Raw genomic sequence first — 27,322 nt, 5'->3', positions numbered from 1 at the left:
TTTCCCCCTCTTGTCAGCTTGAAACCAGTCTCCTCATTCTCCTCTGGCTTCTCTTTAACAAGGCATTTTCACCCACAGAACTCCCACTCATTGGATGTTTTGTTTTAAAAAAAACACCATTCTCTGTAAATTCCAGAGACTTGTGTGTACGCAAATCTCAGAAGATCAGCAGTTTGAGACACTCAAACCTATCTGGCTAAAAAAAAAACTTATTCCATGGTCAAAGTCTCTTAGATCACATTTCTTCCCCATTCTGAACCTCTTGACCATGTCTTCATACTTTTATGCATTGAGTTGCTTCTACATGATTGGCAAATTAGATATTTGCAATAATGAGGTATACCTAATATACTTCATGGGGATTCAATTGCAAATATTTCTGTGGGGTAAGAAGACAAAGTATGTTGCAAAGGTAGCATCTGGTACAAAAGTAATGCATGTCTTGGAGCTACTGCAAAAACCCTGAAGAGGGACAAATGGTCATGTTACATTTAAAGCAGAGGGTGATAGATTCTTAATTGGTCAGGTCATGAAGGGATACAGGGAGAAGGGAAGAGATTGGAGCTAAGAGGAAGATTGGATCAGCCATGATGAAATGGCCTAAATTCTGCTCCTATAATTTACAGTACTGGGGAAGCCATGGCAAAAGTTAGGGATGGTGAGAGTAAGGATGAGTTCCTGTAAGTATTAGGAAGTAGTGAAATTGTGTTGGCAATCAAGTCAGTCATCCAGCCTTGGTTCAACCCACTGAATATTGAAAGGCCTAGATAGAGTGGACATGGAGAATATGTTTCCTATAGCTGGGGAGTCTTGGACCAGAAAGCTCAGCCTAGAGTACAAGGACATGGTTTTAGAACAGATGAGAAATTTCTTTAGCCAGAACATAGTAAGTATGTGGTATTCATTTCCACTGTCAGCTTTGGAGGACAAGTCATTAAATATATTTAAAGCTGAGGTTGACTTGATTCTTGATTAGTAAGGATGTTAAAGATAATGGGGAGAAGGCAGGAGATTGCTTTGAGAGGAATAATTAAATCAGCTATGATGGAAAGGCGGAACAAACTCAATGGGCCAAATGGCCCAATTCTGTTCCTATCGCTTTATGATCTAAATAAGGCAACCCAATCATGATATAGAGCTGGACTATGCAATATCTTTTATGAAAGTCAGGATAATTCAAATTAACATGTACATAGTACAACATTAGTAGACCTTTCATTTTGCAGTGATTCATGATAAATTATAAATATTGTGCATAAAGTTGCCCCAGGTCTTGAGTACTCTATTACACCTTTCATTCCATCTGTGCATTCTTTACACTATTTTCTTTAAAAAGTGAAAAAGCAGGTACTATAACATTGGGAGAAAAAAAAGCCAGCAAAGAATCTTAATACACAATCCTAGTATAAGCTTGTTTTCTGCAGCCACTTTGGAAAGGGGTGGTTCATGACATGGCTTGACCCAAAACAATTATTTATTTCCCTCCATACATGCTGCCCAACTTCCTGAGCTCCCCCAGCATTGTGTGCTGCTCAAGATTTCCAACAGCATCAGAATTTCTTGTACCTGCAAATACCCTGCACCTTTGCAACCATAAATGATTACAATAAAATATACAGATTGGGTGTAGTACACTATGTTCCTGGAGTCATATTTCAACTGGAGTTCAATTGTTAGTGTTGCCCTTGTAGCAGTTGTTACACAAGCCCACACAAAGTTGTCAAACCAATTCCTATGTATCAATCAAAATCATTACAGGCATAAGAACAGTTGATACATGTTGCAGAATAAATGAGTAGTCAATAAGGATTACTTTGCCTATTTATTACACAACACTGTACAATTTAAACAGTGGTAGGAAGACTAACATTTCAGTGTAAAATGTTATCAATTACAGACTTTGTGCACCTCAACGCCACAGTACCTCGAATGCCTTTCCTCAGGTTTGGATGCAAGGTGCTCAGCAAGTACACATTACACTGATTAACCGGAGAATTTCTAATTGATATCAGAGTAGCTCAGAACATTGAAGGCGAAGGTGATTCCTAGCATCATTGACTGAAACTCAGTACAAACTGCGGAGTTTCAGCTGATACACAACCATAACCAGATTTCCATAAAGTTTACAAAAAGATTTATAATTTTTTACTATAAGAGATAGTGCTCAATATATTAACCTCCTAATTGCTGGAAGGAAAATTTGAACATTTATGAAGTCCCATAGTCTGCCAATATTATAAAGGAGAAAGACAGTTTGTAGATGGCAGATACTGGATCACAAATCATAAAACCTTAATTTGTCTAGAAGCTCTGACTGTACAATTATTTCTAGGTTTAAATAATGAAGCAAAAATGCTTAAAATTGCCAGGGCTCTCACTTTTCTCTATAGCAATATCAACGGGGAAAGAAGGCAGAAGAATACTTAAGTATGCCACTTCTTTGCTGATGAATTTGTGTTCTCTTCTGTAGTACTTTGACAGCTTAGTAACTGACAGCCTAGTACCCTTGCAACCAATCAGCAGCTCTGAAATACTTTAAATTTGGAACTCAAGTCAGATTGGCAAATTTCATATTTTAAGTTAATACTGATTAGTTTAAAAGCAAACTTGACTTTAAAAATAATCCTAGCCACATCAGGTCAGATCCCTTAGCCAGTTTGGCCAACACCGCAAGAAATAGATTTTCCTCATATGCTCAAACACTTCCACTGACAAAAAGTGTGAGTGGTATTTCCACATACTACCTGAATGTCAGATGAGAAAACAGGTAGTTCCATGGCAAGGTCTAAAAATTCATTAGACCTAATCTGATGGGACACTACAGAAGTTCAAAAAGGAACAACTATATACTTTTTTAAAAAAAGCTACATTTTACACATCCTTTCTTTCTCCACCATTTTAAAATGGCAGATTGTTTTCAACAAAGAAAAAAAACCAAATGCACGAATCTCCTTCTATTTTTCCAACTTAATTCAAGCTTAAAGCCTGATTTTGGATTGCTAATTTTGATCCCAAGGTGGAATAAAAGCGTACCTTCAGCCATGAACAGAATGAGACAAGCATTGTGCCAGTTCAGACATAAAGATTAGTCTACCAGTAGCAATTAACAATTTTTCTAAGGCACACTACAATATAAAAGTTAGTGTTTAAAGGCTCCTCTCACTGCTCATAACCATGTTATGACATTTGCTTAACTTTAACAGTAAGAGATGGCCATTACAAGAATAAATAAGGAAAAAGTCAAAAAAGGTGCAAAATTCATGATTAGCTTAGAGAATCACACAATTTAAATGTTCAGAAATAAAATTGTTTAAAACTGGATATGATTAAAGTATTATTAAAGCCACAAGATCATATGAAAAATATAACCACAGTGAACCACAGGTTGGTTAAGACATAATATCCATACATGGCCTTCCTTAAACTAACTTTATGCCTCCCAAGCCAATGTAAAATAAATTGGATTTAATCTAATCTAGTTACCATTCAACTACACGCTTTCATCCCTTGCTAACACTGATAAGAAGAAAAGCTGAACCTAATTATACAGACGGTTATTGCTAAATACACTTCAGTTTTCCCCACATAGACTGAAATTACCAAATTTAGTATCACAATTTTGGGATCTTTTAGCATAAACCTAGCAATCAGTTCGACTGTTCGCAAACTCTTTGAAGTCTCAAATAGATTAGATCAGAGGATCAAGTGTTTTAACTTTAACTCTTGATCCTCTTGAAACACAAGTTGTCATCCAGATGCTGTCATGTAAAATAGCTTGCCAAAATTTAAAATAAGCTACACTAGATGATCTTGAGAGAAAACCAAATTTATAACAGTTCTTCCTCCCCTCACCAAAAGATAGCTCAGAAAGAATCGCATAATAACTTCATTTTCACTGGTTGAGACTATTCAAGATATTTCTCAAATTTCTTTGCATACAAAAATATTTTCTCCCTAGTGAACTTTGAAGCCATGCTCAATGCCGGAGACAACTCCAATGGCATAGACAAGATAACATTTTCCACTCCCTGTTCACCTGTGGTATTTTTCACACATCTCAATTTACAGTTTAAAGTAATAAAGAGCAAACGACAGCTCTACTGTAACGTTCATTTTGTGCACTCTCCACGGTTGTGGCCCTCTCCAGTTTCTCATGGCTAGTTCAAGTCTGGATTTTGGTGGTCGTAGAATTGAGAATTCGGGACTGACAATTAGACTTGGAAACTTTTGAAAGCTCTCGCTGGAAAACAAGAAAACAAAAATAAGATCAAGAATGCCCTTTAAAATATGACAATCAAATTTTTCCGATGAATCAGAAGAAACTTTGCCCAATATTCAGAGCTTTGACCTGAACACGTTAGGAATTACATAACTTTAAATACCCAAAAAGTAGAAATGGGAATCTGAGGTGTATGATGCCAATATCTACATCAGAAACTAAATGGCATGCTCTTTGAGCTGTGGCTTGAGGTAACCATCAAGCTCTGTCAATAGGCATACATGTCAATACAGTGGATTCCAGTTAGTTGGACCATCAGTTAATTGGGACAGCTGCTTATTTGGGACAACTCTTAAAGAACAAAATCTAATTGATAAAGAAGCTGGAATTATGTTTGCTTATTTGGGACACTGTGCTGCTTAAGTAGAAACGAACAGTTTCTAACTAGCCTCAGTTGTGTTCATTGTATGGCCATTAGACACTACACAGTGTTTAGAGCAGAGAGTTTTTAAAAACATCAATTGTATCCTTTTGTGTTCAAAAAGGAGTGATTTTTGTCACTGATAGGTGTCAAGAAATAAGCAGCAAGCCAATTTAAGACTGTATTTCAAGCACTAAAGCCAGAAACAGTCAGGAGTGAAAATTTCAAAACTCCAACTTAGGAACTACGAAGAATTTGACAGCAATGCCAATCATCTTGAATGTTACAATACAAATAAAGATCTGGAGATACAATGGTCAGTCCATTACTGCGCTGATTTTGTTTACAGTCAATCATGGCAGCAAACACTGAATGAATTCCTCCACTGATAACTATTGGGAACTAATAGAGTCTTATAGTCCTGTAGTGGCATTGGTAGTGTTCCAATTTATTCTGTATTTCATTTAAATACATAACTTGTTACGAGTGAAACAGTAGAGTATCTTTTTGTTACATATATTTCCGTGAAACTTTGGTTAAGTGGGGTAACCAAAATGTACTGGTTCTGAATTGTCCCAGTTAATCAGAATCCACTGTATAAAAAGACAAATAATGTTTTGACTGGTTCAAATATTTTAAGAAATTATTTCAAATTTAACATTCAAATTACTGAACAATAGAGAGTGCAAAATTTAAAAATGGAGAAGGGAAGATCATAGATCCAAATGGAACATCAATGAGAAGTGTGAAGTAAGATTTTTTCTTTGTCTTAAGAAATGGAAGTTCTATCTTTCAGCAATAGAATCAAAAATATTCACACTTGATGAGGGGGGGATGTAATTAATTATAACTTGCAAATCCAATATTACAAATTCCATTTAACTAAGAATAAAAAGATTTCATTTATATAATCCCAGAAAACTGCCCTCCACCCACCCAATCACTTAAACATTGTTGATTTGAAGAAGAAAAAATTAGAACAATTACAGTTCATCTTGGGTGCTTTTACAGGAGAGCTTCACTACAAACTTGAGTTAAAATACAGGGACGTTCACTAAAAAAGTTATTACTAGAATGTTGAGGGTGATTGGATTGATAGATTTTAAATAAAAATTTGACAGGACAGAAGAGAAATGGTATTTCTGCAGCCAGGGAATCTAAATCAAGGGGTCTTAGAATCAGAGCAAGGCCATTTAAGAATAAATAATTTTCCAAAGGTAATAGAAATTTGGAATTTCCTAGAATCCCAAATTAGCTAACCTTTCAGCTTCAAATACTTCACTGAAACATTCCAATTGGAGTATTATTTTTACATGTACATCTTATCATACTAGGGGACCGACCATTCATGAGACTTAGAACAAATTCTATTCTGTTGTCAGATAACCTGGTGGAACAGGGCTTCAGGCAATTTCATGAACTGCTACAGTCCTTTACTTCCTCAGCCATTTGCTTTGCTGGGTTCACAAAAGTATCTCCAGAGAAAAGCTGGATTTTTGCAAGTGCACTTTTACCCAAATATTAAGCATAATATTCACACCAATCATTAAAGCAGGACCATCTACCAATCGCTGGTATAGAAATTACAATTCTCCTGACCAAATTTGTCAGCCCATTTAATTAACACCAGAAAATTGTTGCTGACATGAACATTCTCAGAGCACAGAATGAGACAACCAGAAAAAGTTAAGCAGTGAAGTGGAAAATGAAGCCGTTAGTCTGTTTAATCATAGCTCTAATAATTCCCTATACAAAAATCAAAGTCATGCAAGGTGAGTAAGGTGTCTTTGATAATCTTTACCACCCAGAGTGCACAATTTTGAATAGTTTTGGATAAATTATTAGTTCCAACATCTAAACTACATTTAGGGGAGAAAAGAATAATCAAATCACCTGTGAGAAAGCAAGTGATTTTATTCATGATCTGCACTTCTAAACAGGGCATATTAGATTACATTAATGTGTATTCTTCACACGTTACCAATATGGTGCAACATTTTACAATTGCCAATTAGAATTTGATCTACACCTTCAGAGCCACATTTTCAGAAGGCAGTACAGAATCTGGAGGTAATGCTGGAGCAGAAAGTAGACTAGATTCCCAGCAGCCTAAACGTACATTGCCCAAGGCTCTAGGCAATCAATATTTGCTTCCCACAAGTATCCACTGTAGGAAGTACACAAGAACACATTAGGGTTTTTACTGGGTAGGATTGGTAATGCAATACAATTAAGCGCGCGCACACACACACACAACACAAATACACAAGGCAATTCTACATATGCCATGACCACCAGTACAGCAGAATGGCAGCACACAGCCAGGAACCACAAACACCACACCACTACACCTTAAAATTGGAGAGCAGAGGAAAGTTGTGTAGAAGTATATCAACCAACTTTTCAGATGTAAATTTTCCAATCAAAAATCTGGTTTATATTTTAGACAGAATTCAGAAATCCTCTTTGTGGACCACACCACCAAGGTGTAACAGTGCCGGTTTCTAGAATGGATTTGAATCAAACTAGAAACACAACAAATATTAGGCCTCCTGGAGTAAATGGAGGATGAACTTTTTTTTGCTACCATCTGCAAATTATTAGACACCAACTATGCTAGTAAACATGAACAGAAATGGGAAATTGTTGGGCAGGGTTTAAACAAGACCATAGTATTGAAAAGAAACAAATGGGAAAAGGATCTAATGTCTTCCCTGTGTAGATGACAAATAAACTCCTCATGAGCTTCCAGCTGGGTACAGATATCGATTATAGCTGACACTTCAATGACAAACTGTCAACTGTTTCAATGGTTTCTTTTACCGGGGAGTCCCAATGGCCAGTGGCATGGCACAGTCATTTTGTGCCATCAAAGTTAATCCTATGGCCAATATGAATGCAGTGTGTGATAAAAGAAAGCCAATGAAATAAAATTACAAGAAAAGAATTTTAACAAAGATAAAGGCCTCGTTCTACGTAAGAACTGGAATTAGATTGTAAACAAGGGTGAGTGGTTGAACCTCAGCTAAAGGTAAAATCTTCTAGCTTATTTACATCCCAAGAACATGCTGTCAATGCAAATATCAAAGCCTCAGAGGTCAGAAGCTAGAGCTGTGTAGTAGTAAAGGAAGCAAGCTGAATTATCAACTCCGACCTAATACTTACTGACTGCTTTTCATTATGAAGAGTAATTTCTGTAACCACCTTCCCCCCCACCTCTGCTTCAAGTTCCCCAACCTCCAGCACCAGGTTACCACAGTGATTGGTAGATGACTGCAAAAGTTGAAATTACCGCAAACTCAGAATAAGTGGTGGCAACTGAATTTACGCTGAGATTATTCCGTTGCGTGGAGAAGCTGATGGACGCACCACTCACTGCTGCTGCACTTAAATGAGAAATATTCTCTTTGTTTCTTTCATTGAAACCTTGGCGTGTGAGTTTTTTAGCAGAATATCCTGGTGTGCGCACAGATTGCCCTGGCTGAAGAAGAAACAGGAAAGAGAATTAAGTCTAACAGTAATAACAAGGAATCGCTTTGATTCTGGGTGTTGTTACTAGAAAAGCAAGAGTTATGGCCTTTTGACATTTTTATGCTCTACTTAAACCAGCAAAAAGTATAATCCTATATTACCATCTAATCTTGGGCTCTGTTGGAAAAAGTATTGAGTTAACACAACAGGGTGAAGCATTGAACAGAATAAATAGTACCTTTTCAAGTCGATAATTCAATGTACAAGCTGGAGTTAATCATCTCTTGTACATTGCAACTGCTACACAAAGGCCTAACACAGAATCTAGAAAAAAAATGCACTGCACAATACATTCCTTCCCACTGGTGCCCTGCAAAGAGTTCCATATTCCCCTTGTGACTGCATGGATTGCCTCTGGGTACTGCGGTATCCTCCCACAGTCCAAAGACATACTGGTGACAGGTTAATCAGACATTATAAGTTCCTCATGATTAGATTAGGATTAAATTAGGGGACTGCTAGACAACGTGGCTTGAAGGACTAAATGCCCTAGTCAACTCTTGTCTAAATAAACAAGTAAATAAAGTGCGGTTTGCTTGTTATAATATCTAGAATATAGCTTCAAAATCTCTTCCAACACAGCCCCACAAATCTAGAGTAAAACCACATTCTTGTTTCTTTGTTGAACAGATGCTAAGATCAATGCATCTTAACCCAAGGTAGAGAGTAGCAGCTGTTTGAAATGCCAGAACTTATACAATTGATGCACGCCGATTTAAAATTTCATGGTATATTGTTAGCGTAGAAGACATTTGTTCTTTAAAACTGTAAAACTAATAGCTCAGGCATCAAATAAATTTGCCAGATAAACAAAGCATGCAGGCTGGTGACTGACCTTGCGTCCAGACAGTGGGGGTCGGGAGATTGGTGAGAAACAGATACTACTGCCAATAGCGGAGCGAAAGGTGCTGTTGGGTGTGGCACTAGCAATCGATGTACCATTTAGCTAAGACAAAAGCAGGAAAGGATATTAACACAGGGACTATCAAGTCAAAAGCACATCTAGATTTTAGTATCAATAGCAGAACCGAAGCTCAAGAGAAATGTGGAATTATTAATAGCAATATTACAATGAATGTGTACCAATTTTAAATTAGCACAATAGAGACCACAGCACATAATTAATAATGACAATGGATATCATGAAATAAAAATAAACATTGCCTTAAGGTTAGCAAACTGTAGTTAATATTTTCATATGAACAATCACTGTGGGTTAAGGAAATATTCCTAAAGCTGAAAATGATCTGTACTTATTATCAGTTGTGTGCATATTCAGAGCTATTACCTTCCGTAACTTCCCTGGTGTAGTGGCTGGATTAACCCTTCGCTTGCTTGGAGTTTTTGGTGCACTGCCATACAGCATTTCTTCTTCAATCATCCTATTCTTTTTCAGTTGCTGCAGAACAAACAAAACCCTATCAATCACTAATCAGGAACGTGTTGAGGGTTTTGATACATCATATTTGTCTTATGGCATACAAGAGCTTCCTAGAACATACAGATTACATTATTTTTAGAACCTAGTGTTTCATGAGTGATAAAAAGACTTTAGACCTCATGTAATAAAATGATTGCAATTGACAACCTAATGTAAGGCAATATTGGAGAGGCAATTAAATGTGCAATATAGTCATCATTAGGTTTTTGGAGAGAGAAAACTCATTATCCAATCTCTCAAGTATTGACTCAATACCAACAATGGTAGGGATTTAAACAGATAAATCTGTCTCAATCACACAAATGTTGATACTACAAAAATTTGACCACAGCATAGCCTTACCCGCTCTTGTTTCTCTCGCTCTTTCTCCAATTTATGTTGCTCCCATTGCTCTGATACATAATCCATAAAATTTTGTCCATTAACCAAAAATTGTGAAGAATGCTCATGCTCCCAGGCCTCGATCTGCACTTTCAACTCTTCTTCCAGCTGAAATATATAGCAATTTATTAGTGCTTTTGCAGAAAGATGTGAAACATTGAATGTAGCTATCCTTTAAGAGTCTGCCAATTGTCTTCAATTCAAACTGTCAAAATATCCAATCTAAATCCAAAATGGGTCAAAATTACATCTGTTATTAATGGCAAGATACTGTTGTAGGGGCTAATTATTAGGCACAAGCACCTTAAAGCTCCTGCACGTATGAAAATATTGAAAGGAAATGTGGCTCATAGACCAGGAACTGGAGTGCAACGTTTAAAAGTTATGCTTCAATTAAATATATCCTGGGTCGGATACCATCAGGAGGACTAGAGGGAGATCTGATTCAAGCATTTAAGTTTCCTTAGAACAGGTTTAAATTTCCGTACAAGAGAACACCATCAGAAAAGCAAGATGAAAACAAGGAAACCTTTCCCATTGAAAATGTATAAGTATACAACTCCTCCATCAAAAAAATGTAGTTTCAACAGAACATTTAAAGCCAACGGTTATTTTTAATTGTTAATGGCATCAAGAATAGAAAATTCAAAAGCTAGGTAAACAGATGAGGTACAAATCAATTACCCAATTAAATGGTAGAATAGGCTTGAGATGGTCAGCAAGGCTCACTGGCTTATTCATTTGTAAAGCTTACAGTCATTGAGAAAACAGTGTCAAAATACTGAATTTTATCTGCTATTCCATTGTGATTTAATGACAGTAGAACGGTCGAGGCATCTCAGCATGTCATTTCAGCTACCCCTGCTTTTGCACATAATGTACAGGCGGCTCTGCTGATGCCACTTTGCCCATCTTCACTATTAAATTCACACTTGAATTGTGGATTGCAATTGTTCAGGGTAAATACATACTTTAGGCAGCATCTTGTACAGCTTGGTTCTCTGCTTCTCCTCTTTTAAAAGGTTGCCTCCTCGGTTGGTGAACCGGTTTGGGTCCGATGCCTTTTTCTGTAAGCAAAATATTCTAAAATGTTATTGTTTACTTTAATAAAATTGCTTTCAACCTAGCTAACCAAACAGGTGCTCTACAGGTAGTAGTGCACTTTATAAAGAATTTTTTTCCACAACATTGGTAATAATGTCTTAAGATTAATAACTTAGGGACTGTCATTGATAATATTTAAAGTAGAAGTTAATTTCTTGGTTAATAAGGGTGCCAAAGATTACCAGATGATAAGAAAATGAGGTCGAAAGGATAAATAAAATCAACTACAGTTGAATAGCAGAGCAGACTCAATAGGTCAAATTGCCTAATTCTGCTCCTCTACCTTATGATTTCATGACAGTATTTTTCAATGCTGATTGCAAAGAGCATTTCAACAATACTGTATTCCACTGAACAATTAACTGTTTTTACAGGAAATTCTTGCTGCTCACCTCAAAACCCAAGTAAAGCTGCCAATTTTCTTCCCACTTCCAGACACCCTCAAATAGTTGCTGATGTGCTTGATAATACTGCTTCAATCGATTCAACTCCAAGTTATGAAGCTGCAATAAGTCTTCGGTGTAATCCTCTTTTGAGAGAAGCAAAAAGAACATTTTAACAAGTAATACCGTACAACAAACTAAAATCAGTCTCAAAGCTTCTTCAAAAAAATGCTACACTTCAAAATTATAGTTTTAACAAAAATGAATCAAAACAATTATCATTTGGAGTAACATTCAGGATACCAGCAGTTCCTTCCAAGAGGACTACAATCTGTCATATGGTTTGGAGGCCTTTTTGCCTCAATGACCCAGAGAGCTATGTTGGCTGAAGTCAGGGGCTTGTGCTTTGGCTCTTGGTAGGGTCACCCATACCCAACAGATAGACACCTGAGTAAGAGTGGTCCACCATTCTACTGGTTGTCACGTAAACAGCATTGAAGATTCTTTCTATATGGCCAAGGGCAGACAGAGGAGAACCTTCACTGCTACCCTAAACACCAGTGGTATAATGGACAATAAATAAATTAAAATACCAACTATTTGCTGCATAAAGTTGCATTATAAACAAGTAGTATAGGATGCTCCATTTGTATTCCCCGTTACTAAAGTTGTCTGACACCCATCACCCAAAGTCTACAATTCGGAGTGCAGTCACAGTATAGTAGAAAAATTCTTTAGCAGTAAAATGTTTAAATTAAAAGTTGAACCTTCATAATATGGAGCAAATGCTTGTCGCTGTTCAGAGCTGAAGAAACATTTATCCCAGTAGGACACCAGCTCTTGTCGGACAGCTTCAATCACATTTTTCATGTTTTGTAATTTCAGGACTTCAAGACGTTCCAACTCTGTCTGCAACTGAATCACAACAATCAATATTTTCCCAGTGGCTTTCCAAGAAGTGCATCTTAACTCCACTACAAAGTGTGGATTGGTATGAAAAATAATTCAGTGCTAATTCTTTCAAAAAGAAACACAACAACTTACACGTTTGGCCAAGAAATCCAATGATTAGGAAATTAGACTCCACATTGGCAACACCTAATATCAATTTTGTTAACTAATAGCATTATGATAATGAAATATTAGTACACGTTTAGAGCTCATAGTAGCTTTAGGATATCTAATGCCTCAGGTGAATTAAGGCCTTCAACTTTACACTTAAGCACTCATCTACCCCCCACCCAACCTGAAAATATTATTAACAATGCCAAGTACCATTATCCTCAACATTTAACAGCAAATGTACTTACTGTTTGCATTGTTTTAGCCCTGGATCCAACCATGTTTACGGCAAAAGCATTACGTTCTTCATCAGAAATTTTCAACCAGTCCCACAGGTTAATTATTTGACTTCTCAACTCCGAGCATTTTGCTTCATTCCGAGTTCTCTTCATCTCCAGCTAAAAACAAATATGCTTCAGAATTACTGAAGTTTTCCTACCAACCAGACCAGCTCACAAAAGCTATTCATTTAATTTACATTCTTAAAGGATTGACATGGAACTTCAAGTTAAAGAAGCAGTACAACATTTCAGTTTAAGAAAATTACCTACAGATCCCAAATGTTAATCACAGTGTTTTAAAAGTAATAAATTTTAAAAAAACTTGTTATTTCCGAAAGCATCGCTTGGAAAATTACAAATCTTTTCAAACATAGACTGAACTATGATATACATCAGAAATGCTCCAGGAAAACTGTTCAGGCAGCCAATCACGTTCCATAGAGTTGCAACAACTTTATGGAAACAATGAATCCAAAGAAAGCTTCCTAACATTAGCTGGATACGAAAAGAGGTTAGTACATTTCACTAGTGGGTCAAGGTAAAAAGCAGTTTAATTATTTCCAATGTTAAGTAGCCTAAACAGATCCAGCAGCACAATTCAAAGAGTTACCAGTTCTCTGTGGAATAATAATATATCCCTCTCAGTGAAACACAGCTATCATATTGTTCTAAAAATACAGTTTAAAAACATATTGATATAGTTCAGTATAATTTTTTTTTTAAGTTTCATTAATTTCTAAAGGTTTATAAGTAACCTTATTTGCACTTGTTCTAATTGCATTTATTGTTTTAGAAGCCTATTCTGTTTTCAGCTGCCAAGCAAGAATCTTATGTGATCTTTCACCTAATTCATAATATTTCTGTTTAAAAAACTTTTAAAAATTTTTATACTGAACTATATCAATCAGAATCACAAAATAAGATTGCTGAGATAGATAAATTTTTTATCACAAATAACCCTTCCAAAATTAAATTTGGAAGAACAGAAAGGATTAGATATGCCCTTTACATTAAGAGGTTGAAGAAGCTTTAGGATCACTTCAGAGTAATAAATCCCCAGGAGAAGATGGTTTTCCTCCTGAATTTTATAAAAAATTAAAGATTTATTAATTCCTCCTTTTATGGAATTAATATATCAAGTGGAAAGAATGCATAAATTCCCACAATCTTTTTTAACAGCGATCATAACTGTATTGCCAAAAAAAGATAAGAGATCCTTTAAAACCAACATCATATAGGCCTATTTCTTTGTTGAATACAGATTATAAAATAATAACAAATATTTTATTTAATAGAATATCTAAATATTTACCAAAATTAATACATATGGATCAAACAGGTTTTATTAAAAACAGACAATCAATGGATAACATAACCCGGTTACTTAGTATAATTCATTTGGCACAAAAAAGAGAGGAAATGAGTGTGGCAGTTGCTTTGGATGCAGAAAAAGCATTTGATAGATTGGAATGGGTTTTTTTATTTAAGGTATTGGAAAAATATGAGTTAGGAAAATCTTTTATACAATGGATTAAAACCTTAAATACTAATCCTCAAGCTAAAGTAGTTACAAATAGTCAGATTTCAACACCATTTTGCTTAACGAGGTCAACTAGACAAGGCTGCCCATTATCACCTGCTTTATTTGTATTGGCAATAGAACCATTAGCTGAATTAATTAGAACAGATTCAGACATTGGGGGCTTTAGAGTTAATCAAGAAGAAGATTAATTTATTTGCTGATGATATTTTGATTTATTTAACAAACCCATTGCAATCTTTGCAAAGATTATCTTTTAGATTGGAAGAATATGGGAAAGTATCAGGGTATAAAGTAAATTGGGATAAAAGTGAAATTTTACCCCTTACCAAAGGAAATTATAATCAATGTCAATTAGTAACTCAATTTCGATGGTCAATAAATGGGATAAAATATTTAGGTATTAGAGTTGATAATGATGTAAAAAATTTATATAAACAAAATTACTTGCCATTATTAAAAAAAAAAGAGGATCTTGGTAAATGGATGATGTTACCAATAACATTAATAGGTAGAGTTAATGCTTTATAAATGAATATATTTCCTAGATTGCAATATTTATTCCAAACATTACCAATACAATTACCTCAGAAGTTTTTTCAAGAACTGAATAAATATGTAAGGAAATTTCTTTGGAAAGAAAAGATGTCAAGAATATCATTGGAAAAATTGACATGTAAATTTGATTTAGGAAGGTTACAACTTCCAAATTTTAAGAATTATTATAAAGCAAATCAACTTAGATTTATTGCATCTTTTTCTGATGAAGAAAAACCGGCATGGATTAGAATAGAATTTGATAAGATAGGAGAAAACATACCAGAAGATTTTATATATGAATGGGAATCCAAATGGATACAGGAAAAAAAAGAATCTCCTATCTTAAGACACTTGATTGATTTATGGAATAAGGTAAATATGGACAATGAGATAAAGAAATCTTTATTAGCAAAAAGAATTTTAATTCAAAATAGGCTTATTCCTTTTACAATGGATAATAAACTTTTACATAATTGGTTCCAAAAGGGGATTAAATATATAGGTGATTGTTTTGAAGGAGGTATATATTAATGTCGTTTGATCAATTAAAAAATAAATATAAAATATCAAACAACACTCTTTTCTGTTATTTTCAATTAAAGGCTTATTTACGAGAAAAGCTGGGTCAAACAATGTTGATGCCAAAACCTAGTAAAATAGAAATAATAATTCAAAAAGGAAAAATTTAAAAACTTACATCCTGCATGTACAATTTGATTCAAAAACAGACAATTAAATCAGGAATTCATAAATCAAGACAAAAATGGGAATCTGATTTGAATATTAAAATTGATGGAAAAAGCTGGTCAAGATTATGTTCTGATAGTATGATAAATACAATAAATGTTCAACTTAGATTAGTGCAATATAATTTTTTACATCAATTATATATAACACCACAGAAAATAAATAGATTAAATTCAAATATGTCTGACCAATGTTTTCGATGTAATCAAGAAATTGGTACTTTTTTACATTCTACTTAGCCTTGTTTTAAAATTCAATCATTTTGGATAAATCTAAGACTTTTATTGGAACAAATTACTGGAGTACAATTCCCACATAGTCCAATATAATTTTATTAGAAGACATTAAAGGGACGATACCGAAACTTAAATTGAATAAGTATCCGAAAAATTTATAAAAATTGCATTGGCAGTAGCCAAAAGTTATCGCAGTTACTTGGAAATCTGATTTATATTTAACTATGGATCATTGGCATAATAAAATATATAGTTGTATTCCACTTGAAAAAATTACATACAATCTAAGAAGTGAATATGATATATTTTTGAAAATTTGGCTCCCATACCTACAAAAGATAGGATTAAATACATAGGTCCTTTGAAGATAAAATTATAAAGTAATTGGGGAAAGTAAAAATAAAAATTAAAATTATTTTGAACTCCATGGAGCATGTGGGAATCCTCTGATATCCAGGCAATCTTTCTCTTCTTTCTTTCTTTAGACAAGGGTTAAGGGGGGGGGGGGGGAGAGGAGAAGAGAGGGTTAAGGGGAGGGGGGGAGGGTTAATATTATTTTTTCTCTCCCTTACTATTTTATCATTACATTTTTTCTTTGTAATTTTCTAAAAATTTAATAAATGAATAAATGAATATTTAAGAACTCTGAAATGGTCCAAGATAATGAGATCAGCAATACAAGTTGTTGCGTGCATTTACACACCTGTTGAAGTAATGTTTTCAGACCAATAATATTCTCATTAGACAGACAGAATGCATCCTCATCCTCACACACAATATCTCTCTCAAAGCTAGTGTCAGGCAGCTGATCAAGTTCATCCATGCACAAGATTATTTTTTTCTTAGTTGCCACAAAATCAGCCCTTCTGCGTTCCTAAAATTAAAACCAAAACAACTATTAGGGAATTCAGCAGTTCTGGGTAACACAAACAGTACATGTACAAAACACAAGTTAAAATTATACCCAATATGTTAGTGATTTCTATGACAGATTAAACACTTCTTATTCTTATTGCAGGAATGTAGATAGCCCAACTAAGCCTCTTAGGTGAGCTCTACCTTGAATCAAGCCATTTCAGAAATGAATCAGCCTAATTTACCCAGCTTTATACCTTTCAAAAAAAAAAATCTAGTTGGTTAGTGAACATATAAAACTTAAAATTAGCTCAACATCAATGGTACTTTTATGGAGAACAGATTTTCAGAACATACTACGCTGAGTATTCCATATTCAACTAGTTTGTGGAAGAAGTCAGGAATAATGCTTAGACATGCATCAAGAAAGCTAAACAATTGAACAAACTCTCAAACATGGAGATTTCAACTATTATAGATCATAAGGATGTCTGGCACAAAACACCCAAGTATGCATTGGTTAAAATATTAATAGACAATATGGATATGGATTCCTGCTGTAATATCTCAAAATATTTTTTACCTTTTCTTCATTAAGTGAAGCAATGTGCGCACAAAATGCATCCAGCTGTTCAATACTGGGAACAGCATCAATGTCAATGGAATAACTTGCAGTACAGAGAATATCACAAAGCTCCTCATCTTGTTCTTTAAGGGATTTTAATTTTGCCATTCTCTCTTTTTTCTCTTTTAAGAGAACCTCCAAACGTGTCCTCAGATCTTTTTCCAGCTGCAACATTGTGCAATCTTCTTCTGGCTGTCGCAAATACAAGTTTAAACTGTTACTTAGGTGGGTAAAAAAAAAACAACAAAATCTTATTTCTCCCTCCAGATCTTCAAAAAGATGAGGGGGATGACTTTTAGCACTTACCTGACATACAGCCAAACTGAGCTCCTGACACACTGCATGGAGCTCTTTCTGGCACACTTCAATGCTCTTTTTCAGCCGCTGCCTTAGATTTTCCTCCTCTGCAATCATCATATCCAGTAGCCCCTGTATGAAAACAGGAGACAAACAGATTTCTCTTGAAAAGATTTTGGTACTAGTTTATACATACTGTAATTAAAATCAACCAAGGCACTCCAAAAGATACATAAATACTGACATAGAGGATGTACTATTTTATTTCCATTACGTCTATTTCTTTTATATAAAGATGTCAAAATGTGCAGCCAATTCACCTTAAAAGATTTAAAAGTTAAATCCATATTGACTGATTTATATATTTTTAAAAAATTCTGCAAACGGAAGGGCAATTTGTCCATCATGACCAGAATCCAGCTAGATCAGAGAGTGCGCAACACCAAGTGAATTTCAAACTATTTATAACAAAAGCGCACTTATCTTGTCACTGGCACGGCAAGGCAATATTTAATATAGCTGGTTATTCAGCACATATTAACAAAATAGTTTAAAATGCAGTATGCAGCCCTGTGGTCTATTACTATGTCACTGGAAGGATGAGGTGCCATGCCCTACACATGCAAAAAATAACAGGCAGTCCAGATCATGGCAGCCTCGGCACTATATGTTATCGCATAAAACTTGCTATTCATGAAAATACACTGCAAATTACAAAGATTTTTTTACTCCCAATACCAATATGCTACTTACTTTAATATGCTTCTTAACAACTTCTGTTCTCTGCAGTCTTTGATCTTCTGGAATTCCAATTTCTTCCCAGATATTTCGAAGATGGGCAAGTGCAGCATTGAGACAGGTGACCGACTCTGTGGCCAGTGCATCACTGTAAAAAGAGTTGAAATGTTTCATTTGTGATGAGAACACAATGAATGCATGATATGCACAAAATATTAACAAGTGGACTTGGAATTTCGGCCATAGCTCAGTTCAGACCAGAAAACAATTCCACAAACAACCTGATCAGATTACACAGTTAAAAATCCCACAAATTTCTCATATTTCTGAGTACAGGACTAAAGTTAAAAAAGGCCCATCACATTCCCATTATTTCACTGCGTGCTGCCAATGAAGCAGCTTCAAAGCTCAGGGATGGAATAGCCACTGGGAAACCAGAGAAAGCATTCAAAAAAGTTCAGCATTGTTGAATTTACTCAAATTGGACCAAGAATTTGTCACAATTGTAGAAAACACCATCAAAATTTAATTATTTTTAAAATACCTGCAGATTCAGAATTAGGAATTGAAGGCTGATAGAGCTGATGAGTATAAGGCAGTTCTATCATGAACATTTACAGATGGCTTTTGATGAGGTGTCATGTATGGCATAAAAGTGGCATTGATGTTGAGTTTATTATGTATCAATGCTTTCTGATGTTTGCTAACTATGGTTTTTGCTTCTTTTGGTCCACATTATTGCACTATTGACAGGGATGCCAGCCACGACACAGCTTGTCATTTTGATACATCAGGACAGAATAAAATACATTGGTGGAGGCAGGTTTTATTGTGGTTTTCACAGGATGATTGTTTAGACAGTGTAGAAAAATCTGCTAGACTATGGAAATATGACCAAGAGTTGGAACTGGAAATTTGCTCTGCTAGAGAGCTATTATGAGCACAGCGGAACAAATAGCTTCTTAATGTGAGATAACCATTCCATCTTTCTGTGAGAAAGAAAGAACTTCTGAAATAGAGCAGGGCGGTATCATGGGAGGAGCTTTTAGGGGTGTACAATAAATGCTGCTGTTACCAGTGAACCCCTACATACCCCTATAAGAAATAAACCAAGCCTCTGTCCTTGGAATATCATGGTTGACAGACTTGGAATGGGAGGGGTCATAGTGGGAAAGGGGCTGAAGATAAGGGAAAAACAGAGCAACACTGATAATTTGGAAGAGGGGACTGAGTGGTAGTGCAGCAAAATTTGCTGATTTACATTAAACTGAGTGGAAAAGCAAATTGTACAGAGGATGTGGAGAGTCTGCAGAGGGATATACAGTGGCAGGCAAAAGTTTGGGCACCCCTGGTCAACATTTCTATTACTGTGAATAGTTAAGTGAGTAAAAGATGAAATGATCTCCAAAAGTCATAAAGTTAAAGATGAAACATTCTTTTCAACATTTTAAGCAAGATTAGTGTATTATTTTTGTTTTGTACAATTATAGAGTGAGAAAAAGGAACGGAGCCCCATGCAAAAGTTTGGGCACCCCAAGAGATTTGAGCTCTCAGCTACCTTTTACCAAGGTCTCAGACCTTAATTAGCTTGTTAGGGTTATGGCTTGTTCACAGTCATCATTAGGAAAGGCCAAGTGATGCAAATTTCAAAGCTTTATAAATACCCTGACTCCTCAAACCTTGTCCCAACAATCAGCAGCCATGGGCTCTTCTAAGCAGTTGCCGAGCATGCTGAAAATTAAAATAAATGATGCCCACAAATGATGTCAGGTCCTGCCAGGATATTCCCCAGGACCTTGAGGGAAATTAGTGTAGAGATAGCAGGAGCTCTGACGGAGATCTTTCAGATGTCATTAGAAACGGGGATTGTGCCGGAGGATTGGCGTATTGCTCATGTGGTTCCATTGTTTAAAAAGGGTTCTAGAAGTAAGCCTAGCAATTATAGACCTGTCAGTTTGACATCAGTGGTGGGTAAATTAATGGAAAGTATTCTTAGAGATAGTATTTATAATTATCTGGATAGACAGGATCTGATTAGGAGTAGCCAGCATGGAAGGTCATGGTTGACAAACCTTATTGAATTTTTTGAAGAAGTTACAAGGAATGTTGACGAGGGTAAGACAGTGGATGTAGTCTATATGGACTGCAGCAAGGCCTTTGACCAAGTTCCACATGGAAGGTTAGTTAAGAAGGTTCAGTCGTTAGGTATTAATGCTGGAGTAACAAAATGGATTCAACAGTGGCTAGATGGGAGATGCCAGAGAGTAGTGGTGGATAATTGTTTATCGGGATGGAGGCCGGTGACTAGCGGGGTGCCTCAGGGATCTGTTTTGGGCCCAATGTTGTTTGTAATATACATAAATGATCTGGATGATGGGGTGGTAAATTGGATTAGTAAGTATGCCGATGATACTAAGGTAGGAGGTGTTGTGGATAATGAGGTGGGTTTTCAAAGCTTGCAGGGAGATTTATGCCAGTTATAAGAATGGGCTGAACGTTGGCAGATGGAGTTTAATGCTGAGAAGTGTGAGGTTCTACATTTTGGCAGGAATAATCCAAATAGAACATACAGGGTAAATGGTAGGGCATTGAGGAATGCAGTGGAACAGAGAGATCTAGGAATAACAGTGCATAGTTCCCTGAAGGTGGAGTCTCATGTAGATAGGGTGGTGAAGAAGGCTTTTGGAACGCTGGCCTTTATAAATCAGAGCATTGAGTACAGAAGTTGAGATGTAATGTTAAAATTGTACAAGGCATTGGTAAGGCCAAATTTGGAATATTGTGTGCAGTTCTGGTCACCGAATTATAGGAAAGATATCAATAAATTAGAGAGTGTAGAGACGATTTACTAGGATGTTACCTGGGTTTCAGCACTTAAGTTACAGAGAAAGGTTGAACAAGTTAGGTCTCTATTCATTGGAGCATAGAAGGTTGAGGGGGGATTTGATCGAGGTATTTAAAATTTTGAGAGGGATAGATAGAGTTAACGTGAATAGACTGTCTCCATTGAGAGTAGGGGAGATTCAAACGAGAGGACATGATTTGAGAGTTAGGGGGCAGAAGTTTAAGGGAAACACGAGGGGATATTTCTTTACTCAGAGAGTAATAGCTGATTGGAATGAGCTTCCTGTAGTAGTAGTAGAGGCCAGTTCAGTTGTGTCATTTAAGGTAAAATTGGATAGGTATATGGACAGGAAAGGAGTGGAGGGTTTTGGGCTGAGTGCGGGTAGGTGGGACTAGGTGAGATTAAGAGTTCGGCACGGACTAGGAGGGCTGTGATGGCCTGTTTCCGTGCTGTGATTATTAAATGGTTATACAAAGCAGAAGAAGACTATAAGAAGATAGCAAAGCATTTTCAGGTAGCTGTTTCTTCAGTTTGTAATATAATTAAGAAGTGGCAGTTAACAGGATTGGTGGATGTCATGTTGAGGTCTGGAAGACCAAGAAAACTTTCCGAGATAACGGCTTGAAGGATTGCTAGAAAGGCAAATCAAATCCCCCGATTGACTGCAAAAGACCTTCAGGAAGATTTCGCAGACTCTGGAGTGGTGATGCACTGTTCTACTATGCCGCGACACCTGCACAAATATGACCTTCATGGAAGAGTCATCAGAAGAAAACCTTTTCTGTGTCCTCACCACAAAATTCGGCGTCAGAAGTTTGCAAAGGAACGTCTAAACAAGCCTGATGCATTTTGGAAACAAGTCCTGTAGACTGATGAAGTTAAAATAGAACTTCTTGGCCGCAATAAGCAAAGGTACGTTTGGAGAAAAAAGGGTGCAGAATTCCATGAAAAGAACACCTCTCCAATGTTAAGCATAGGACTGGATCGATCATGCTTTTGGCTTATGTTGCAGCCAGTGGCACGGGGAACATTTCACTGGTAGAGAGAAAAATGAATTCAGTTAAATACCAGCAAATTCTAGAAGCAAACAGCACACCATCTGTATATTAAAAAAAAGCTGAAGATGGAGAGAAGATGGCTTCTACTACAGGATAATGATCCAAAAGAAGAAAGCCCTTAACTCTGAGCAGAGACATTGGGACGCCGTCTGACTGTTTTTTTTTAGCAGGCTTTCTTGTTTTTACAAAGCTGAGTTGCTAGCTCGACACTCAACCCAGCACAGATGGAAAGCGTGCAAGGGAGCCAGCTAGATTTGAACTCAGGAGCCTTTGCTCCGAACTTTGGCGCTGATGCCACTATGCCACCAGCCAGCTAGTAAAATGATCCTAAACACATCTCAAAATCCACAATGGACTACCTCAAGAGGCGCAAGCTGAAGGTTTTGCCATGGCCCTCACTGTCCCCTGACCTAAACATCATCAAAAATCTGTGGATAGACCTCAAAAGAGCAATGCATACAAGACAGTCCAAGAATCTCACAGAACTAGAAGCCTTTTGCTAGGAAGAATGGGCGAAAATCCCACAAACAAGGACTGGAAGACTCTTAGCTGGCTACAGAAAGTGTTTACAAGTTGTGATACTTGCCAAAGGGGCTGTTACTAAGTACTGACCATACAGGGTGCCAAAAACTTTTGCTTTGGGCCCTTTTCCTTTTTTGTTATTTTGAAACTGTAAAAGATGGAAATAAAAAGAGTAATCTTGCTTAAAATATTAAAGATATTTGTCATCTTTAGTATATAGAATAGTACAGCACATTACAGGCCCTTCAGCCCACAATGTTGTGCCAACCCTCAAACCCTGCCTCCCGTATAACCCCCCACCTTAAATTCCTCTATGTATCTGTCTAGTAGTCTCTTAAACTTCACTAGTGTATCTGCCCCCACCACTGACTCAGGCAGTGCATTCCACGCACCAACCACTCTGAGTGAAAAACCTTCCTCTAGTATCTCCCTTGAACTTCCCTCCCCTTACCTTAAAGCCATGTCCTCTTGTACTGAGCAGTGGTGCCCTGGGGAAGAGGCGCTGGCTGTCCACTCTGTCTATTCCTCTTAATATCTTGTACACCTCTATCATGTCTCCTCTCATCCTCCTTCTCTCCAAAGAGTAAAGCCCTAGCTCCCTTAATCTCTGATCATAATCCATACTCTCTAAACCAGGCAGCGTCCTGGTAAATCTCCTCTATACCCTTTCCAATGCTTCCACATCCTTCCTATAGTGAGGTGACCAGAACTGGACACAGTACTCCAACTGTGGCCTAACCAGAGTTTTATAGAGCTGCATCATTACCTCGCGACTCTTAAACTCTATACCTCGACTTATGAAAGTTAACACCCCATAAGCTTTCTTAACTACCCTATCTACCTGTGAGCCAACTTTCAGGGATTTGTGGACATGTACCCCAAGATCCCTCTGCTCCTCCACACTACCAAGTATCCTGCCATTTACTTTGTACTCTGCCTTGGAGTTTGTCCTTCCAAAGTGTACCACCTCACACTTTTCCGGGTTGAACTCCATCTGTCACTTCTCAGCCCACTTCTGCATCCTATCAATGTCTCTTTGCAGTCTTTGACAATCCTCTACACTATCGACAACACCACTAACCTTTGTGTCGTCTGCAAACTTGCCAACCCACCCTTCTACCCCCACATCCAGGTCGTTAATAAAAATCACAAAAAGTAGAGGTCCCAGAACAGATTCTTGTGGGACACCACTAGTCACAACCCTCCAATCAGAATGTACTCCCTCCACCATGACCCTCTGCCTTCTGCAGGCAAGCCAATTCTAAATCGACCTGGCTAAATCTTCCTGGATCCCATGCCTTCTGAATTTCTGAATAAGCCTACTGTGTGGAACCTTGTCAAATGCCTTACTAAAATCGATGTAGATCACATCCACTGCACTACCCTCATCTATATGCCTGGTCACCTCCTCAAAGAACTCTATCAGGCTTGTTAGGCTCGATCTGCCCTTCACAAAGCCATGCTAACTGTCCCTGATCAGACCATAATTCTCCAAATGCCCATAGATCCTATCTCTAAGAATCTTTTCCAACAGCTTTCCCACCACCGACGTAAGGCTCACTGGTCTATAATTACCTGGACTAACCCTACTACATTTTTTGAACAAGGGGACAACATTCACCTTCCTCCAATCCTCCGGTACAACGGTATTCCCATGGACAACGAGGACATAAAGATCCTAGCCAGAGGTTCGGCAGTCTCTTCCCTTGCCTCATGGAGCAGCCTGGGGAATATTCCATCAGGCTCCAGGAACTTATCTGTCCTAATGTATTTTAACAACTCCAACACCTCCTCTCCCTTAATATCAACATCCTCCAGAACATCAACCTCACTCATATTGTCCTCACAGTCATCAAGTTCCCTCTCAGAGGTGAATAACAGAGAAGTATTCATTGCGAACCTCACTCACTTCCACAGCCTCCAGGCACATCTTCCCACTTTTATCTCTAATCGGTCCTACCTTCACTCCTGTCATCCTTTTGTTCTTCACATAATTGAAGAATGCCTTGGGGTTTTCCTTTACCCTACTCACCAAGGCCTTCTCATGCCCCCTTCTTGCTCTTCTCAGCCCCTTCTTAAACTCTTTTCTTGCTACCCTAAATTCCTCAATAGACCCATCTGATCCTTGCTTCCTAAACCTCATGTATGCTGCCTTCTTCCACCTGACTAGATTTTCCACTTCACTTGTCACCCATGGTTCCTTCACCCTACCATTCTTTATCTTCCTTATCCCATATTCTTAATTGCTACTTAGAACCTAATCCTCTGATTGCCCTTTTTGGTACCTTGGGTGAGGTAGATATGCATTTGAGTCCGACGAAATGCTGAACATTATCTTTTGCATCTCTTTTGGAGAGACACTTAGTTCTCCTTAAGTGGAGAGATTTGCCCCACCCAGCCCATGCTCAATGGCTTAATGACATTCTGTCCTGTTTAGATCCTGAAAAAATTTATTACTCACTTCTCAACTCAGACATAAAATTTCAAAAGGTGTGGGGACCTTTTCTTGATTATTTTCACAGCTCTTTAGATTAAGTTTATTCTTCTTAATCCCTTACTTTCAGCTTTTATCTCTTCTAAGTTTTATGGTTTCTTTTTGATGGAACTTACATTATAGTTTTCATAGTAGGAATTTTTTTAAAAAACTATATTTACAGTTTGGGGGGGTTGAATTTTTAAAAAAATATATATTTTTTTTTACACAAAATTAACACTGGCTTCCAGTGGGTGGGAGGGGAGGATACTAACTTTATATGATTTTATTCTGGGTGCTATTTTCTTATTGTTGTGAATTATATTTTTGATATGTTTATTTTGCACTATATAAATTCTCATTTTGCTGTTGGTTTGTAGAAATGCATTAAAAAAATCAATTAAAAAAATGAAAGAAGAGACAGAGGAGAGGCATGCCCGTCTCCAGAATGACAACAGACATTGGAGGAGGAGAGAGGAAGAGACAAACGAACTGAGAAATGCACGTCAGAGACACACAACAAACAGCAGAAGAGATGAAGTGACGGGGGATGAAAGTCTGCTCGTCTCCAGAATGATAACAAGAGGCACAAGGTGGCAGATCAACCAGAAATGTTGCCATCAAAAGTGTCCTTCATTAAACGAGGAGCTATCGTTGTTCTTTAATAAACTGCGGTTTTCTTCTTCAATTTCCAAAGCAAAGCGATACCAATAGCTTTCAGGAAAATTCAATGTTCCCTCTGGTCACATCAGACTGCACTACCCTTCTCTCAAAGGGTGCCCCAACGGGTCACCCCGTTGTCTAGTATCATACAAAGCTGCAAGAGAGTCAACGCCCTATTCTGGAATTCTAGTCCGGGCCATCGACTGGCTGGAATAACACACCCAGTTTGATCTTTAGGTCAGTTTCTCGTCCGACCATTCAGAGGGGTGATTAAACAGTGCAAAGGCAGCAATACTGACCCAGGGGCCGCGGCCGCTTCACGCTCGGTTACTGGGGCAACGGTGGCTTCATCCCGGGAAGCCCGCAGGGTAAGAGAATCGGGAATCGAGCCTCCACTTACCTTCTTCTCACCATTTTCCGGCTCTCCGGCCTCGATCAATGTTTTGTCGCCGTTCTCTGGCCTGTATCGGTATCTGACCTCTCCCGCCGGTGCCCGGTCACTCGCGGCTCTCGCTGTCCGGCCCCGGTCTCCGTCAGTGTCCGGCTTCGCCCTCGCGGCTCTCGCTGTCCGGCCCCGGTCTCCGTCAGTGTCCGGCTTCGCCCTCGCGGCTCTCAATCACCGACACCACTGCCCGTTCACACGCAGCTCTCAAACCGTTTCAGCCGTTGCTTCTATTCCAGTTCAAATTTTCCAACGGTCAACTGACGCAGCCTTCTTATTGGCTATGTCCCCGTGACGTCAGGGCAGATGACTTCATCTGATGCCAACTCGTTGCTACCACGGTAGGCGCATGCGCCTCCTCCCATTCATTTTGGTCGTGATTAATCTCTGTATCTGTTTCATTTATTCCGTCTTTCGAAAATGCGCTTCCTTGGGTTCTACCTTTCAAATAAGATTTGTTATTTTTAACAGGAAAGGTCTATTCTTAAACTGGGGGGAAAATGTTGGATATCTAAAGTAAAAAAATACGTTGCCTCTGTTTTTCTTCCCACAGATACAAGCTGATTTCCAGCATTTTCTGCTTCGATTTTACTTTTAAGCTGTTTGGGGTTATGATTTCACACTGTAGGGGTAAAGGCACAAGGTAACCCTGTAAGGTACAGATAGAAGCTAAGCACCAGAAACTTCATTGTTTGGGACATAACTTTATTCTATCTTCCAGAAAGAATATTATAAACAATCGCAGAATAATATTTTGAGCAAAAGATGTAATATATTTAAGTAGTGGTGTAAAACAAAGGAGAGTTGAAATCATAAGTAATTGGAAAAAGGTAGGTTTGAATTTTTAAAAGAGCATGACGTTGGAGGAGGTCAAGCAGCATCCAAAGAGGAAATAGTTAAATGTCACAGATCAACACA

The 27,322-nt window shown here is 37.4% G+C and overlaps 1 protein-coding gene across 4 annotated transcripts; it reads right to left on the bottom strand.

Annotated features, from left to right (window-relative positions):
- Positions 1–1,804: 1,804 nt before the first annotated feature.
- Positions 1,805–26,649, bottom strand: prc1b (protein regulator of cytokinesis 1b). Of its 4 annotated transcripts, none has more exons than XM_059945928.1 (14): positions 26,363–26,649; positions 18,417–18,549; positions 17,673–17,795; positions 17,325–17,558; positions 16,590–16,760; positions 12,791–12,940; positions 12,248–12,395; positions 11,490–11,626; positions 10,965–11,060; positions 9,955–10,101; positions 9,460–9,570; positions 9,007–9,117; positions 7,933–8,121; positions 1,805–4,240 (listed from the first exon to the last, which is right to left on the bottom strand). In XM_059945928.1, exons 1-14 carry the CDS (start codon positions 26,374–26,376, stop codon positions 4,163–4,165), a joined length of 1,842 nt encoding a protein of 613 aa, XP_059801911.1. In that variant the 5' UTR covers positions 26,377–26,649; the 3' UTR covers positions 1,805–4,162. The 4 variants fall into 4 exon arrangements, with proteins under 4 accessions (XP_059801911.1, XP_059801912.1, XP_059801915.1 ...); XM_059945929.1 differs by having other exon boundaries at positions 7,969–8,121; XM_059945932.1 differs by having other exon boundaries at positions 8,010–8,121.
- Between the last annotated feature and the right edge of the window lie 673 nt (positions 26,650–27,322).

The sequence above is a fragment of the Hypanus sabinus genome, chromosome 21, assembly GCF_030144855.1.
Source record: "Hypanus sabinus isolate sHypSab1 chromosome 21, sHypSab1.hap1, whole genome shotgun sequence".
Lineage (NCBI taxonomy): Eukaryota > Metazoa > Chordata > Chondrichthyes > Myliobatiformes > Dasyatidae > Hypanus > Hypanus sabinus.
Note: the sequence above shows the minus strand (reverse complement) of the source record. Positions and strands in the feature narration are given on the sequence as shown.

Coding starts and splice junctions, on each gene's coding strand:
- prc1b (XM_059945928.1), bottom strand. Junction 11,627..12,247: donor ATTTGCTCCATATTATGAAG/GTTCAACTTTTA, acceptor TTCTCTCAAAAG/AGGATTACACCGAAGACTTA. Junction 9,571..9,954: donor AGCGAGAGAAACAAGAGCGG/GTAAGGCTATGC, acceptor TTTGTTCTGCAG/CAACTGAAAAAGAATAGGAT.